Raw genomic sequence first — 15471 nt, forward strand, 5'->3', positions numbered from 1 at the left:
TGTTCATTTGAATTCAGATGGATCATATTTCAAATACGGAAGAATATAAAACACCCACTTGGCATGTGATGCCATCGAACAGAAAAAGTTATGAGCAAAATACGCAGCATTAATACAGGCAGACAAGCTCAACAGAAACCTACTGTTTAAGACTAACTTTGTGATCTGCGTCAAGAACAAACACTTTAGGAAAAAAGATTCAGTCCAGCAGGGAACATACTGAGCTTGTTCTTCAACAGATTCAAAATCAGAACGATCAGAAAACACCATGGGAGCGTCATAAAAACAGCCTAGATTACTTGTGCATGACACTGTCTTCTGAAGCCATGCGAAAGCTTTGTGTAAGGGACAGAGCTATTCAAAAGCATTTATCATTTTGCTAGATAAGATACTTTTTCCTCAGCTGGGATCATGTAGAGCCTTTTGAAGGTACAATATAACTGCTATTTAAACCTTCAATACGGTGGCCAACATTGAAGTCCACTATATGGACAAAAATCCTGAAATGTTCACTGTAAAAAATGCTTTTCTTACTTAGATTTTTCCCCCCCTTGTTTCCAGCCAAAATATCAAAAACTCGTAACCCTCTGGGCCTCCTCATTTAGGGGTCATACTTGGCTCCCTCGCGGTCAAAAGTGACCGAAGCCTTAAAAAGTAACTTTTTTTTTTTCTTCAGGAAAATCAATTAAATACATTTTTGTTCAATAATATTTTGTGATTATTATTTAGAGTTTGGAGCATTTTTTATGAATCGATGCAATATTTAAACAGTTTTAATGAGCAATTTTTTCCCACTAGAATTATATTTTATATTATATATTTTAATTTAATTATGTATTGATTATTTTTCACATTAAAATAGAGTAAAAGCATTTAAAATCCATTTTTTTAAAGTGAAAATTGCACCATCTAGTGGCATGAAAAATAAAAACTTTTGTAATGTCATGTAACCTCCTGTATCTCCCTACATACATTTATACAGGGGCTTTGGGATTCCTATTGTTTTTTTTTTACTGTTTGTTCATTTTAATAGGCTTTGCATTTAGAAATATATTCAGACATTCTAAAAGATTACTTTTGGCAAGGTTTAGATATTTTTTGATTGGATAAATATCAGGTTTTGCATTTTTCTGCTTATTTCTGTGTGTCTGTGTCAGTTCTGTACTTTTGTTATTTTAGAGTGTCAGTCCTTGCTTGCTGAACACTTCTTTTCCGCACAGTGGCTGATTTGTAGCTTTTACTACCAAAAGATCATCTGAATTATCATATTTTTTCGTATTTCCCATTCATTTCCTATGTCGGTCATTTTTGACCGTGAAGGAGCCAAGTGTGACAAATTTTTTTTGACCCTTTAACATATCCGAATCATGTCACTGATTTTTTTGTGTACTCACATAGCTAATGCAACAAAAGTCACCAAGTGTCATCTCATTCTGATGAAGCTACGATTTTAAAAAATTCAAAACATAAAATGTTTCGGTCATAAATGACCGAAGAGGCCCAGAGGGTTAAATCAAGAAGTTATCTTGTTTTTAGAAAAAAATAAGTGAAAAATTATTGAAACAAGCTAAATAATCTAGTTATCTGCTTGAAATAAGATTTTTTTTTTTTCCCCATTGGCAATTATTTTGCTTGTTCTAAGCAAAAACTCACTTAATTTTAACTTGTTTTTTTCTGAAAACAAGAAGATAATTTTTACTTGTCTAGAAAATCCTTTCTGATTAAAGAATTTCTTTATATTTATTGTCTAGTAAATGCTTCCTGATTCAAAAATGTTTAGATATTTTGGCTGGAAACAAGACAAAAATCTAGGTAAGAAACGCATTTTTTGCAGTGTTTTCCTCAAAAAAAATGTTTTCAACTGAAGAAAGAAAGACATGAACATCTTGGATGACAAGGGGGTGAGTACATTATCTGGACATTTTTGTTCTGGAAGTGGACTAATTCTTCACCGCTAAAAATAATCAGGGTCTTGCTGTAGTAACAGTTGCATGTTAAGTCTAAATGGGAATGTTTTTAACACAACTGTGGCTAACAAATGCTATTATTTTTTCAGAGGGACGAGCTGTTCATTCTAGCTGTTAACTGTTATGACCAGCTGACTGCTGACTGAGTTTCACTAACTGATCCACTAGATCAAACTAAACAAACAAACAAAAAAAGTGGTGCACTCAAATGTCAATATAATATAATACAGAAGCCATAGGGAAGGCTTTGATGACATACAGGTGCATCTCAATAAATTAGAATGTCGTGGATGTTCTCACCAGGCTCCAGCGCTCCTCATCCACAGTGTGTCTCTCTGGTCGAGAAAAGCTGATTTACTGCTGCTCTCTGGACGACTGTGACCCTTCAGAGTGTCTCTGGTGAACTGAGGACTGGGCAGATCATACGGCTGCAGGACACACAACAACAACGAGATCACACTTCACACAGAAACTCTACATTTACATAACACAGACATACATAATAATCTTGTTTCTGATATTAACACAGTGGTGAAATGTGCCTTGCATGATTTGCAGATGCAGACAGAGCTAAATAATGCAATTGCGTGTGTGAATGTTTTCTTAGAATAAAGTTCACTTTCACTTTTCAAGTTCAGACAGTACAGTGAGGACAACAAGACAATGTCTAACTCAACAGAGCATAATGTTAGTCAGTGTTGGGGGTAACACATCACAAGTAACGCAAGTTACGTAATAATATTACTTTTTCCAAGTAACTGGTAAAGTAAGGCATTATTTTTTAATTGACAAAAATACATTGTATGGGTCAAAATGATCGATTTTTCTTTTATGCCAAAAATCATTAGGATATTAAGTAAAGATCATGCTCCATGAAGATATTTTGTAAATTTTCTACCGTAAATATATAAAAACTTGATTTTTGATTAGTCATATGCATTGCTAAGAACTTCATTTGGACAACTTTTAAGGCGATTTTCTCAATATTTAGATTGTTTTGCACCCTCAGATTGCAGATTTTCAAATAGTTGTATCTCAGACAAACATTGTCCTATTTTAACAAACAATATATCAATGGAAAGCTATTTACTCAGCTTTCAGATGACGTAAGAATCTCAATTTCGACAAATTTACACTTATGACTGGTTTTGTGGTCCAGGGTCACAAATATCCTTTATGTATTTAATCCCATTTTATTAGCCGATGTCTTTGCTGCCGACCTTTGATGATTCAATTCATCCGTACTAATAAGCAAAAATTACTCAAGATAATCTAACATTTGTAACATTGATTTGTTCTTCTGCGGTCTACTGTACAGACATAAATTTACTTTTCTCTAAGGCTTTTGCTGTAAAAAGGCTTTTACATTTGCCAAATATACAACTTTTTATATTAAAAACAAACAAGCAAGCCCTGCCCAGATTTAAAAAGTAACGCAAAAGTAACGTAACGCATTACTTTCCATAAAAAGTAACTAAGAAACATAATTAGTTACTTTTTTAGGGAGTAACTCAATATTGTAATGCATTACTTTTACAAGTAACGTTAGCTTTCCCCAACACTGATTTTAGTGAGTTTAACTGACTGGTTTTTGTTTAGTGGTCAAATCTGGAGAAGCAGGTCCGGCTGAAGTGGACAGTATATGTATTAGGTGTGGTGATGTGTTTGACTCATAGTAATAATGAACTAAAGCTTTAGTTCAATCATGTCGCTGTTTAGAGTTAATGGAGAAGCGTTCTGTTGCCTTTGTTGACATTTCTCTGTCAAACCGACACTTTCTGTTCGTGTTCCCCTGTATTCCCAGTGTGTGTTGCTGTCAGAGGGGCAGCAGATGTACCTGTTTGATGGGATGTCCGGGCACCAGCTCATTGTTGTGCTCGTACAGCGTGTGTCCAGCCGTTACCGGCACCGGGAACAGACTGAGAGAACACATCCTACACAACACACACAAACACTTCTATGTTTAGCAAACACTTCACAAACACGCACGACTAGCAAAAACTTAGTAGAGTTAAAATGCCCTTTACACATCAGCTTCTAACCTGATAAGTGTTTTGTTGCGTGTTTCTCACCTTCTGATAAGATTAATATAAGCGTCTTGTCTAAACTCACTGCTGCTCCACAGATGAACGCGCGCCTTCTGACTTACGGAAACCACAGAGAGACAAAACACCTCAGGAGAAGACAAACGCGATTTCATAACAAAAGTCCTAAATGATCCTGAATAATGGTCACTTTATTGATTTTTAGTTTTAACCTTGATGTTACTATAGTAAAACTGTAGTAACTATATTTTTTGCAGATTGATTATCATCTTTAAATTTAAAGGAAATGTAAGTTGTGTGGCTGTTAATATGAATATGTTATAATAAGGGTTATCTGTAAAATAATAATAATAAATAAATAAAGGATATGCATTCAAAGTCTGACTTCCTGTTTCAGTGGCAATCACCTCAGCACACAGAATAACACTATGGCCCAGTTTCATAGACAGGGTTTAGCCTAAAACAGGATTAGGCCATAGTTCATTTAACACAAGTATTTTTTATAAACGTGCCTTAGAAAAAAAAAAAACATTACTGGTGTGCATTTTGAGGCAAAACAAAGGCACTGTTGTATTTTAAGATCGGTCAGTGCAAATTTCTTTCAGTTGAAACAGCTCAAATTCACACTTTAGTCTGGGACTAGGCTTAAAGGAGAAGTTCACTTTCAGAACAAAAATGTACAGATAATTGTCACGTGTCTGGGCTGTGGTGTCTCCCTTCCCCACCAGAGGTCACTGTCTCCCATCCTCCCGCACCCCACTCCGCTAATTGTGTACACCTGTCTTGTCACACACACCTGTCACACTCATTAGCACCACAGCTGTTCCCCATTAGCACTGTCTTTATATGCTGCGTCCCAATTCGCATACTATCCGTACTAAATAGTATTCGAAAAAAGAATTAGTATGTCCCAAATCGTAGTATGGTTAAAAAAGTATTCCAAAGATTCCCGGATGGTCTACTACTTCCGGTTGGAATTCGAAGTGCGGATCGATGCACACTCTAAAGGCTAATATTGCCCACAACACATTGCGCGCGGGAGGGAGGAGCTTGAGAACGTGTAAACATGGCGGCTGGAGGTGGTGATGGAGAAGTGCCCTCAGTATTTAAATGTAAGAATTTAAACGTTTTACTATAATAAAGTTTTCATTTTTTTTTAATCGTTTGTGAGATTAATGAATTGATGTGTGAAAAGAGTACCGTGTTAATCTTGTAGGGACAGATGAAGACACTGAGCGCCTAATTACTTGGCGCATTGCCAATGAATCCCTTTTTACGGGGAAAAGAAACGCTGCCATTAAAGGATTTGAGTAAGTAACGGTTATTTGTATGCTTTTGTAGATGCTGTATTAACTGTCCTATTGTAGTGTGCTTGTTACATTGGTATAATAAGCCCCAATATTTGGGTGTTTTAATTTATTGTTATATTGTGTATTCGGGGATTTACCACAGAGACACGACTAAATTGTAGGGTACAGCTTGTGGTTTTTGACATTTTCCGGACTCCTGCACGAACAGTGTAAACTCTGGTAACACTTTAAAATAAGGTTCATTATTTAATATTAGTAAACTTCTAAAGTAGTTAACATGAACTAAGATTAAACAGTTCTGCAGCATTAATCGTAGTTATTGAGTAATTTCAGCATTTACTAATGCATTGCAAATGTATGTTAGCATTAGTTAATACACCGTGAACTAACAATGAACAACTGTGTTTTTATTAACATTAACAAAGATTGATAAATAGTAAATGTATTGATCATTGTTCATGTTAGTTAAAATGTTAACAAATGACACCTTATTGTAAAAAAAAAAAAAAAATTTATCTTGATGCCTAAATCTATTCATGTTGTCTTTAGTCTGTAATAAGATGTAAGAAACAGTCTATAGAAGGAACAGATGTAAGAAAAGTCTAGATCAGGGATTGGCATCTTCAGACCTGGATGGCCACAGTCCTGCAGAATTGAGCCTCAACCCTTATCAAACACACCTAAACAAACTAACCACGTTCTTCAAGATCACTAGAAAAATAGAGGCAGGTGCTGTTTGATTAGGGTTGGAGCTCAACTCTGCAGAGCAGTGGCCCTCCAGGAAAGGAGTTACTCAGCCCTGGTCTACATGAAGAGTTTATGCTGACTGTCAGTTATTTTTAGCCCTTTTTGATGGGATGCTGGAAAATGTCAAATTTAAAAGGTAATTCCCATAATTGTGCAGTTTAAGTTGGTTAAATCAAAATGAATAAAATTTAACTAAGCTCATTTAACGTAGTGTGTATTTTATTAACATTATACCTTAAAAACATGTGCATACACACCTACTTAAGAGCATTGAACTTTATATTGTTTGCAGTTATCTTTAAGAAAATGTTTTAAATTGAGGTTTGCCTTGGCTACATAGGGCAATGTCTTTCAGTTTGTTGTTACTAATATTTGTATTGCTTATTAGCTTCAACTTAAAATATGTTTTGTGTTTAGGCTCAATGGATTTGTTTGCTCTATTCAGGATTCTCTGATATTTCTGTAAATAATATGTACTTATTGTTTTCTCTTTTGGGTACGCAAGAGCCTTCATCCATGAAAAAAACCTAAGAGGAAAGGTTTCAGCAACATGGGTGAAGAAAAAATGGGAAAACCTAAAGCAAAAATACAAAGTAAGTACATGTAATGTTGCGTGTTGTCCTTTATTATTATTTTTTCAATAAATATGGATAACCAGTTAAATTATTAAAACGTTCACTTCCAGAACAAAAATTTACAGAATTTATTCACCACCTTGTCATCCTCGATGCTCATATGTTTCTTTCTTCAGTTGTGTTTTTGAGGAAGACATTTTGAACTTACAAATTGTAGTTTAAATGCACCTTCAAAGGACTCTAAATGATCTCAGCCGAGGAAGAAGGGTCTTATCCAGCTAAAGGACCGTTATTTTCTAAAAAAATAAATAAACTCAAACGCTCGTCTCGTCTAGCTCTGCATGTCCGGTTCAAGACTGTTGAAAAACTCCCATCTCGTTTTCACACAGAGCTAGAAAAGATGAGCACTTGAGGTTAAAGTATATAAATTGCCATTTTTTTAAAAGAAAATAACTGATTGCTTCAAAAGATAAAACCATTCTTTCTTGACTGGGGTCATGTAGAGCCCTTTGAAGCTGCATTTAAACTGCATTTTGGAAGTTCAAACTCACAGGCACTGTTTAAGTCTACTACAGTATATGGAGAGAAATCCTTTAATGTTTTCCTCAAAAACATTTTTTTTTTTTACGACAATAGAAAGACAAACATCTTGAATGACAAGGAGGTAAGTAAATTATCTTACATTTTTTGTTTTGGAAGGGAACTTCTCCTTTAACTAGTGTTTTTACACATTGTATAGGATCTGAAGTGTCCACAGTCAGGGCTCAGCGCTGAGGGAGGCGAACTAACAGCAGCATCATGGAAGTGGTATGGGGTGATGGATGCTGCATTAGGTTCTAAGCCATCCATCACCCCACCTGTGCTTATACAATCTGGCAGCCAAGATGATGCTGTTGGTTCATCTCCCTCTGTTGCTGATACTTCTGATGATGCTGGCAGGAAAATAAAGCGAGGGTCCGGAGAGAGTGAACTTTTGGTATGTTTGAGAGAGCTGGAGGAACGGGAGGCAAAGAGAGAGGAACAGGCACAACAGAGAGAGGAAAGAAGAGAGAGAGAGTTTGAAGAGAGAGAGAGAAGAAAAGATGAGGAAAGAAAAGAGAGAGAAGAAGAAGCCAGAAGGAGAGAAGAAGAGTTTAGGGCAAGAATGGAGCGTAGAGATGAAGAAATGAGAAGAGAGGCTGCAGCAAGGGAAGAGAGGTTCCTTGCCTTAATGGCTGTCTTGACCAAATCATTAATAAATAAATAATTGCAATGAATAATAATTAATAATAAATAAATAAAATACATACATGTCTACATACAATAATAAAAAACTAAATCAAAGCTTGTATTATGTTCCCAGAATCTTCTGTAAATAGTATAATTTTTAAAAACCTTTGTACATCTTCAGAACACAAATGAAGATATTTTGATGAAATCGGAGAGCTCTCAGACCCTCCACAGACAGCAAGGGTCCTACCATGTTCAAGGTACCTGTGTCACCCTAGCCTAGTACCTCTTGGAGAGTACCATGACACATGAGAAGAATTGTCGAATAACATTACTTGATTTTTTTTAAGTATTCTTGGAGCTTAAGCATAAAATTATGGTTGAACCAGTAATGTCACATGGAATATTTTTGTTCTTGTTACCTTTCTGGGCTTCTAACATGGAAGAACCCTGTCAGAGAGCTCTCAGATTTCATCAAAATATCTTATTTTGTGTTCTGAAGATGAATGAATGTCTTACAAGTTTGGAACAACATGATGGCGACTAATTAATTATTTGATTTTGGGGTGAACTATTCCTTTAAGAATATATTAGTAAGTATATATTTAAAAAATAAATTGACATGTATTCAGTTATAAACTGTAAAGTCCACTGTAGGATGATTGCAGGATCTGAAAGGGTTAATATAAAAATATTATTCATATTGATTTACTCTGTATTTGCTAACAGTTGATTAGTCTGTTTTTGTTTTGTTTTTTACAAAAAGTAATACAGTAATAATTTTTGAAAATTAAGGTAAATTCAATGGATCCACCACACAGGCTAAGTGTTTTTATATATAAATGTAAACATCTGAATTCAAGGAGTTGAGTTAGGTTCTAGGAGAAGCAGCCGCAAGCACTGGAGGAGGTAATTGTTTTTTACTGTAATTTTCTAAATACATTTATCCCATTACCATAAAAGTTTGTTACTCCTCAGCTACAATTTAGCCAATTTTAGAGCTATAAACATGTAAACCAGTGTCACTGCGATACAAAGCCCATATCAAATTGTCTGTTGATTGAAATATGTTTAATACTGCCAGTACAAAAATCTTTATTTACATTACCATTAATTAATTAATTTGTTTATTTAACTGGGGATGTTAAGTATTAGTACATTCGTGAAGGATTTGTAAGAAATGTGTAACAGAAAATAACTTTTTAACAAGGGAGAGTTTAAATACATGTTTCTAAGCATAGTCATGTTCCATTAAGGCAGGAACGTGGATGTCGGGTGCGGACACTGCTGCTGCCAGACGGTTCCTGACGACATCACCGCACACCACTTCCCTGGCTTCGATGTTGTGCTCATTGACATCACCCTCATCGTCGTCATCCACATCTGCATCTACTATGTCACCAGCAGCCAGACACATGTTGTGCAGAATCACACAGCATGTGATGACGATTGGGGTGAATTCTGGGCTCACCTCAAGGGCTTTAAAAAAGATGGAGCTCCAGCGGGTCTTAAGCATCCCAAAGGCCCTCTCAATCACGCATCTGGCCCTGGAATGATGCCTGTTGTAGCGGGCCTCAACTGGAGAGGCAACAGGTTCACGGTAGGGTGTCATGATGGTGATGGGTGATGTGAGGCAGGGGTACCCTCCATCTCCCAAGATGCAACGGCCCTCTGGTGGATATAACTGCCTGCTGTAAATGGCACTGTTCTTGAGGGCCCTTGCATCGTGGACAGATCCTGGAAAGCCGACACAGATATCCAAGAACTTTCTCCTGTGATCGCACACAGCCTGGAGCAGCACTGAATGGAATCATTTCCTGTTAAAATAACAGGATGCATTGACGGCTGGCGGCTTTACACGGATGTGGCAGCCGTCAATAGCGCCGACTGCCATGTGAAAAGCAGGAGAGCCTGACAGCCTGGCAAATCCTGCACCGATCTCCTCCACCTCTTCACCCTGAGGGAGTTGCACAATATTTTTTAGCAGGCCAAGGACAGCCCTGCTGACCTTGTGCACAACCCTGTGAACTGTTGATTTGGGGATGGCAAAGGCTGAGGCAACAACACGGTACGATGCAGCATGGGCCAGCCAGTACAGGAACATCACAACCTCGATGTCCTTTGACCATCCATGGTCAACCTCATAAGGCAATGCAGCTATGAGGTTGACTATGGCTTGTCTGTTGAGGCGAAGATAGGGGCGGAGGTTAGATTCCCTGTCCAAAAACAGCTTCAGGATGGGAACTGTCACATTCAACTGACAGTAAGGTGTGGTGATGTCGGTCTACAAAACAATAAATAAAAAGACTCCAGTACAGTGTCAAGTGTCATATTTATATCAACTGTGTTTCTTTTTGTAGATTTATGCCTAAACCTGTTCATGTGTGTGTGAGATCTTGGACAACAAAACCAGTCATAAGGGTCTTTTTTTTTTAAATGAGGTTGTATGGGTTATTAGGATAGGACAATATTTGGTCAAGATACAACTATTTGAAAATTTGGGATTTGAGGGTTCAAAAAAAAATAAATGTGAGAAAATCACCTTTAACAGTTTTGATATATTCATGGTAGGAAATTTACAAAAACCTTAATGGAACATGACCTTTACTTAATATTCTAAAGATTTTAGCATAAAAGTAAAACAAATTGAGAATTCTGAGAAAGGTTTTGGCTATTGCTACAAATATACCACTGCTTATGACTGGTTTTGTGGTCCAGTGTCTTTTATATATATACACACACACATGTATTTATGTATTGTAAACATTACTTATTAGTATTTTATTTTTACTTAACGTATTTTAAGTTATTTTATACGTTTAGCTTTCATTGTTACACACATTGCACATGAACGTCAACACCAGCCTCCTCACGAAAGACCTGCGTTTGGTAGATCTACGGCGACGTGCTGCTTCTCTCTTCAAGCTGGTAGGACGCATATTAGAGCGGTTTATACGAAATGAGGAAAACAAATATATAAAATGCGAAAATTAAGTGATGTTGAGTAAATAGGACTCAATGAACTTGCTTTGGATGCTTTGTTTACGTTGGTTGTGCGTAACTAGGCAACAAAGTTCTCTTACGTTATATGACGTCTTGGTAGTATGTCCCAGAACGTTCATACTATTTTGCTACATACTCAAAAGTACGTACTTTTCAGTACGAAAAAAAGTACATACTTTTAGTACGTAGTATAAGTATGCGAATTGGGACGCAGCGCCTGTCTGGTTGCAGTGTTTCCTGTACCTGTCTTCCGTATGGTTTGTTTCCTGTCTCTGTTTTCAAGTTTTATGTGTATCCTGCTCCTGCCCAGATCCAGTCGTGTGTGCCGTGTTGGCCGTTTGTTTGTTTGTTTATCTGTTTATTTATATTAAATTCCTCACCTGCACTTTTGGACCCTGACCTCATCTCTCAGCACCCCAAACGTGACAATAATGTACTCACCCCCTTGTCATCCAAGATGTTCATGTCTTTCTTTCTTCAGTCGTAAAGAAATTATGTCTTTTGAGGAAATTTTTTTTTGTTCTGAAAGTGAACTCCTTTAAGCCTTGTCTATGAAACCTGGGGTTTATGTTATAAATGTATTTTCTAAATGCATACTATGGATTGTTTTTGTGAAAAATTAATCTGTGCATGTTTCATTTTGTTATTTGTGACCTCATGAGTGTAATGTTTATTTGAAATATCATAACATCATTTTTTCCTCATATGCAGGACTTCTCCAATCATTTAGTGGTCTTAACTCATGCAGCTCACACTCATCTGCATACATGCCCATATATCATCACTGATACATAGAACCATTCTTTCTTTTACCATTACGCTTAGTAGTATGTCACAATACAATGGGAAAAGATTGGTTACTTACATTCCATCACAATTTTAAAATAAGGTTCCTACAGTAAAATGTTTTATTAGTGTGTTTTTTTTTTTACTGTAACTACAGCACATAACTATAGTTACATGGCTGTTTTTTTGATACTGTATATTTTGTGTCTTATTCAGGCACACAATGTCTAAATGCTATGTTGCGCAATCCCTTTTCCCCTTTTCATACACTGTAAAAAGTCACCAGATTCAACTTAAAAACCTAAGTTCAGCAGCTGGCTTAAAATTTTAAGTTAAATCAGCTTAAAACTCATTTTAATTTATTACAACAAAATAAGTTGACTTGTGAGGTAAAATGACTTAAGTAGATTTAACTTAAACATTTAATGCAAAATAAAGTTGAAACTGGTGAAAACTTTTTACAGTGCACTTTCTCTTTAGTAGAATGGATCAGAATACTAGCAACCCAAAAAACAAAAAAAAAACAAAACAAAAAACAATGTATAAATATAGCTGCAAGCAGCAATTACGGGGCCAAGCATTCAAAGGGCAAAATGAGGAGATGGCAGGAACAGCAAACCAACTGCAACAATAAGTAAAAGGAAGCCATTTTAAGATGATTTTAGTCAAAACGACAGAAAAATAATGTAGAACGCCTACTGACATGATTTAATGGCTTATTACGTTTGACCAACAGGTGGCGCTGTTATCAGATTGATGTGGTGTGTTTAGTGTGAGGTGACAAAGGCACACACAAAGTTTGGTGTCATTATGTCAAAGCTTTGCAGAGATAAAGCCTCAGAGTCATTTTGGCATCAAGTCTAAAATTTGTAGAGGCGCTGTACAAAAACGGTTTCATGTATCAATATGAAATCCATAACTTTTTGTCAGCACAGTCTGAAGATGATCTCACTCGATTTTGGTGAAAACTGGACGAACGGTCTAGGACTAGTTTGAAAAAGTAGGTTTTCAACATAAACCAAAATGGTGGACATGAAGATTGACCAACTGTGTCATAACTGGTATCTATGTTGTCAGCATGATCCAAGGAATATTTTGAGACTAATCTCATTACAATAGGCTAATGCTATCTACAGTTATTAGCATTTTTGTCCATTTTATAATTCATAGTTAATGAATGGTTCATTACTCTTGACCAATAGGTGGCGCTGTTACCAAATTAATGTGGTGTAATCAGTGTGAGGTGGTAATGCCACATACCAAATTCCGTGCAAATATCTCAAAGCTTTGCAGAGAAACATCTTCCGATGCGCTTTGGCATCTTTCCAGCAAATTCGTTGATGCGTTAAATGAAAACGGTTTCGAATATCGACACGAAATCCATAACTTTTGGAGAGCAGTGTACACAATTAGCAACTGGACATACACTCTTAAAAATAAATGTGCTTCACGATGCCATAGAAGAACCTTTTTTGTCTAAATGGTTCCATTAAGAACCTTTAACATCTGAAGAACCTTTCTGTTCCACAAACGGTTCTTTGTGGCAAATAAGGTTCTTCAATTTATAAAAAGGTAAGAAAAAGATGGTTCTTTAAAGAACCTTTGACTGAATGGTTCTTTGTGCAACCAAAAATGGTTCTTCTATGGCATCGCTTGAGGAAACTTTTGAAGCACCTTTATTTTTAAGAGTGTATATACATTCTCTAAATCATCTTATCTCTGAATGACTTTAGAATTAGATTCTAGAAATAGAATAACACAATGTTCAGAATATCATATCAATATCCTGCCTTTCTATTTCAATAATGCCATGCACTTGCAACGCTATGTACTGGATCTTTAGTTCAATAGTGACAAATGAACCTGGAGTGATTACATTCTCTTCGCAGTTTTGTGACTTCCTGTAGTTGTGGCAAATCAAAGCTTTCTGAAGCAATGAGGCTTTTGTACACAGAAGTTCTCAGATTGCACAGCTCTGCTCAACTCCTCAATAACCCAGAGAGAGAGAGAGAGAGAGAACTGTACTGTCTCTGACAGTCAATCTGGACAAAAGCAGACTCAAGGTGTTCCAGAAGAAGGCCAGATCTCAGGGAAACAAACACTACTTATAAAGAAGAGCTCCTACAGCACAGGACTCATACAGGTTTTGAAATCAGCACATCGGGAAGCTGCAGTCTGACTGTCAAAACACTGAGTAAAAAGTAAATTAAATGTTGATAAAATTATATAATTTAATATTTTTTTTTTTATATGGAGTACTAAATCAGTACTAAATTTTAAGAGAAAAACTACAATTAGAAATTGACAAAAACTTTTTAGGGGTCGACTGAAGCACGTCCAATGACTCCTGCAGGGCTGAAGTAGACTTGTACCCTCTGAACATCGAGATCCAGAGACATTATCTCTATTGCTCTGATCTGGATTCAGTCCAATACGAAGCCAATGAAACCTCACCAAAATCTCATCCTCTAAACACACTCGCTTTTCAACTGGTCCATGAAACACAATTCCTGATTGACTGCAGCGACAGTCCTAAACCATTATTAATCAAATTGACAAAAATCGAAAATACACTCATGATGAAGCAATAAAAACACAATTTGAACTCCAAAATTAACTCAAATGTTACTTGACCCTAAATAGAACCTCTTAATTGGCCAATTATCTGTAATTAAACAAATTAAAGAAAGACAAATCCTCTCCTAATTCAGATTAAGTGACCATGATCTAGAGGTAGAGTGAGGAAGACACAAACAAACATGGACACATGAGCAGAGGATCTGTACATCTACAGCAAACAGAAGATGAAATCCTTTTCTGTCCTGACTGCCACCGTGTAAGAGGAACATTTCTCCCCAGATTTTAAGCACAAATCATTCATTAAATTTAGCAATATTAAGACAATGCCCTTCATACTAGGAGAAGATAATAGCACAGCTGCAGTGGCTGCTACATACATGTTGTCTATTCACAATGTTAAACACGGCTAAATCACTAGTGAGACACTTTATGCTATGGATTTCATTTATTTACTTACTATGCTACATATGGCATGATGTGCAGGTAAATTCAGACGTAGAGGGAAAGAGGGGATCATGTCAGGCTCATTTCCCATTTTAATCAACAAAACTGCTGTCAACTATGTCACTATGAGCTTTAACAAACCAACAAAATATCCCCCAAAATAGAACCTACTGGAGAGAAATAAGGAGAGCAGATGTGGCTTTGTGTTTCAGGGTCCTGTTGCCTCTTGAAAAGTACTCATCTCCTCTGATTTCACCTTAAAAAGGCAAAACCTGAAATGTGTTTGATACGTAATTCACACAGTGACACATTAATCCAATGTATGACGTGATTATATTGGGACGCGACAGTCAGTCAGGACACTCAGATAGTGTCTTCTGTATCCAAAACTAAAGTGTCTTCAGTTTGGTTCACCTTATTTTGTTGGTTTTGTGTGGATAATGCCTCGCTAAACAGCTCAGAGAGGCCAAAATACTGTCATTTTTTCAGACATTCGTCTCGTTTGACAACTTAAAATTGAAAAAATTTACACATGGAGTCACACTGAGAGCCCCAAATGAGATTTCTGGGGTTTAACAGTGCTTTCAATATGAATTTAACAGAAATGCTTTTTGTAAACCACACTACCTTTTAGTGTAAAACTCTGTAAATTTAAATTTAAGCACAAGATACAAACAAATGTGCTTTTTATGTTTCTTTTTTGAGACTGAATTTAGTAATACACATATTTAACTATTCAAAATCTGTATTGGTCCATCTCAGGTGGAAGATAGATGCATTTTTCTCAGTCCTCTTACCAACACTT

The 15471-nt window shown here is 36.3% G+C and overlaps 1 protein-coding gene across 2 annotated transcripts in view; it reads right to left on the reverse strand.

Annotated features, from left to right (window-relative positions):
* Positions 1-4106, reverse strand: part of aaas (achalasia, adrenocortical insufficiency, alacrimia) — a 31834-nt gene extending 27728 nt beyond the window's left edge. The window contains exons 1-3 of one of the 2 annotated variants that reach the window (XM_073845220.1): positions 4040-4106; positions 3805-3901; positions 2268-2395 (exon numbers count right to left, since the gene is read on the reverse strand). In XM_073845220.1, the coding sequence (XP_073701321.1) occupies positions 2268-2395; positions 3805-3900 (224 nt within the window). In that variant the 5' untranslated portion in view covers position 3901; positions 4040-4106. Of the gene's footprint in view, positions 1-2267; positions 2396-3804; positions 3902-4009 lie in introns of both variants that reach the window. The other variant, XM_073845221.1, reaches the window with a different exon arrangement.
* Positions 4107-15471: the final 11365 nt, after the last annotated feature.

The sequence above is a fragment of the Garra rufa genome, chromosome 8, assembly GCF_049309525.1.
Source record: "Garra rufa chromosome 8, GarRuf1.0, whole genome shotgun sequence".
NCBI lineage: Eukaryota > Metazoa > Chordata > Actinopteri > Cypriniformes > Cyprinidae > Garra > Garra rufa.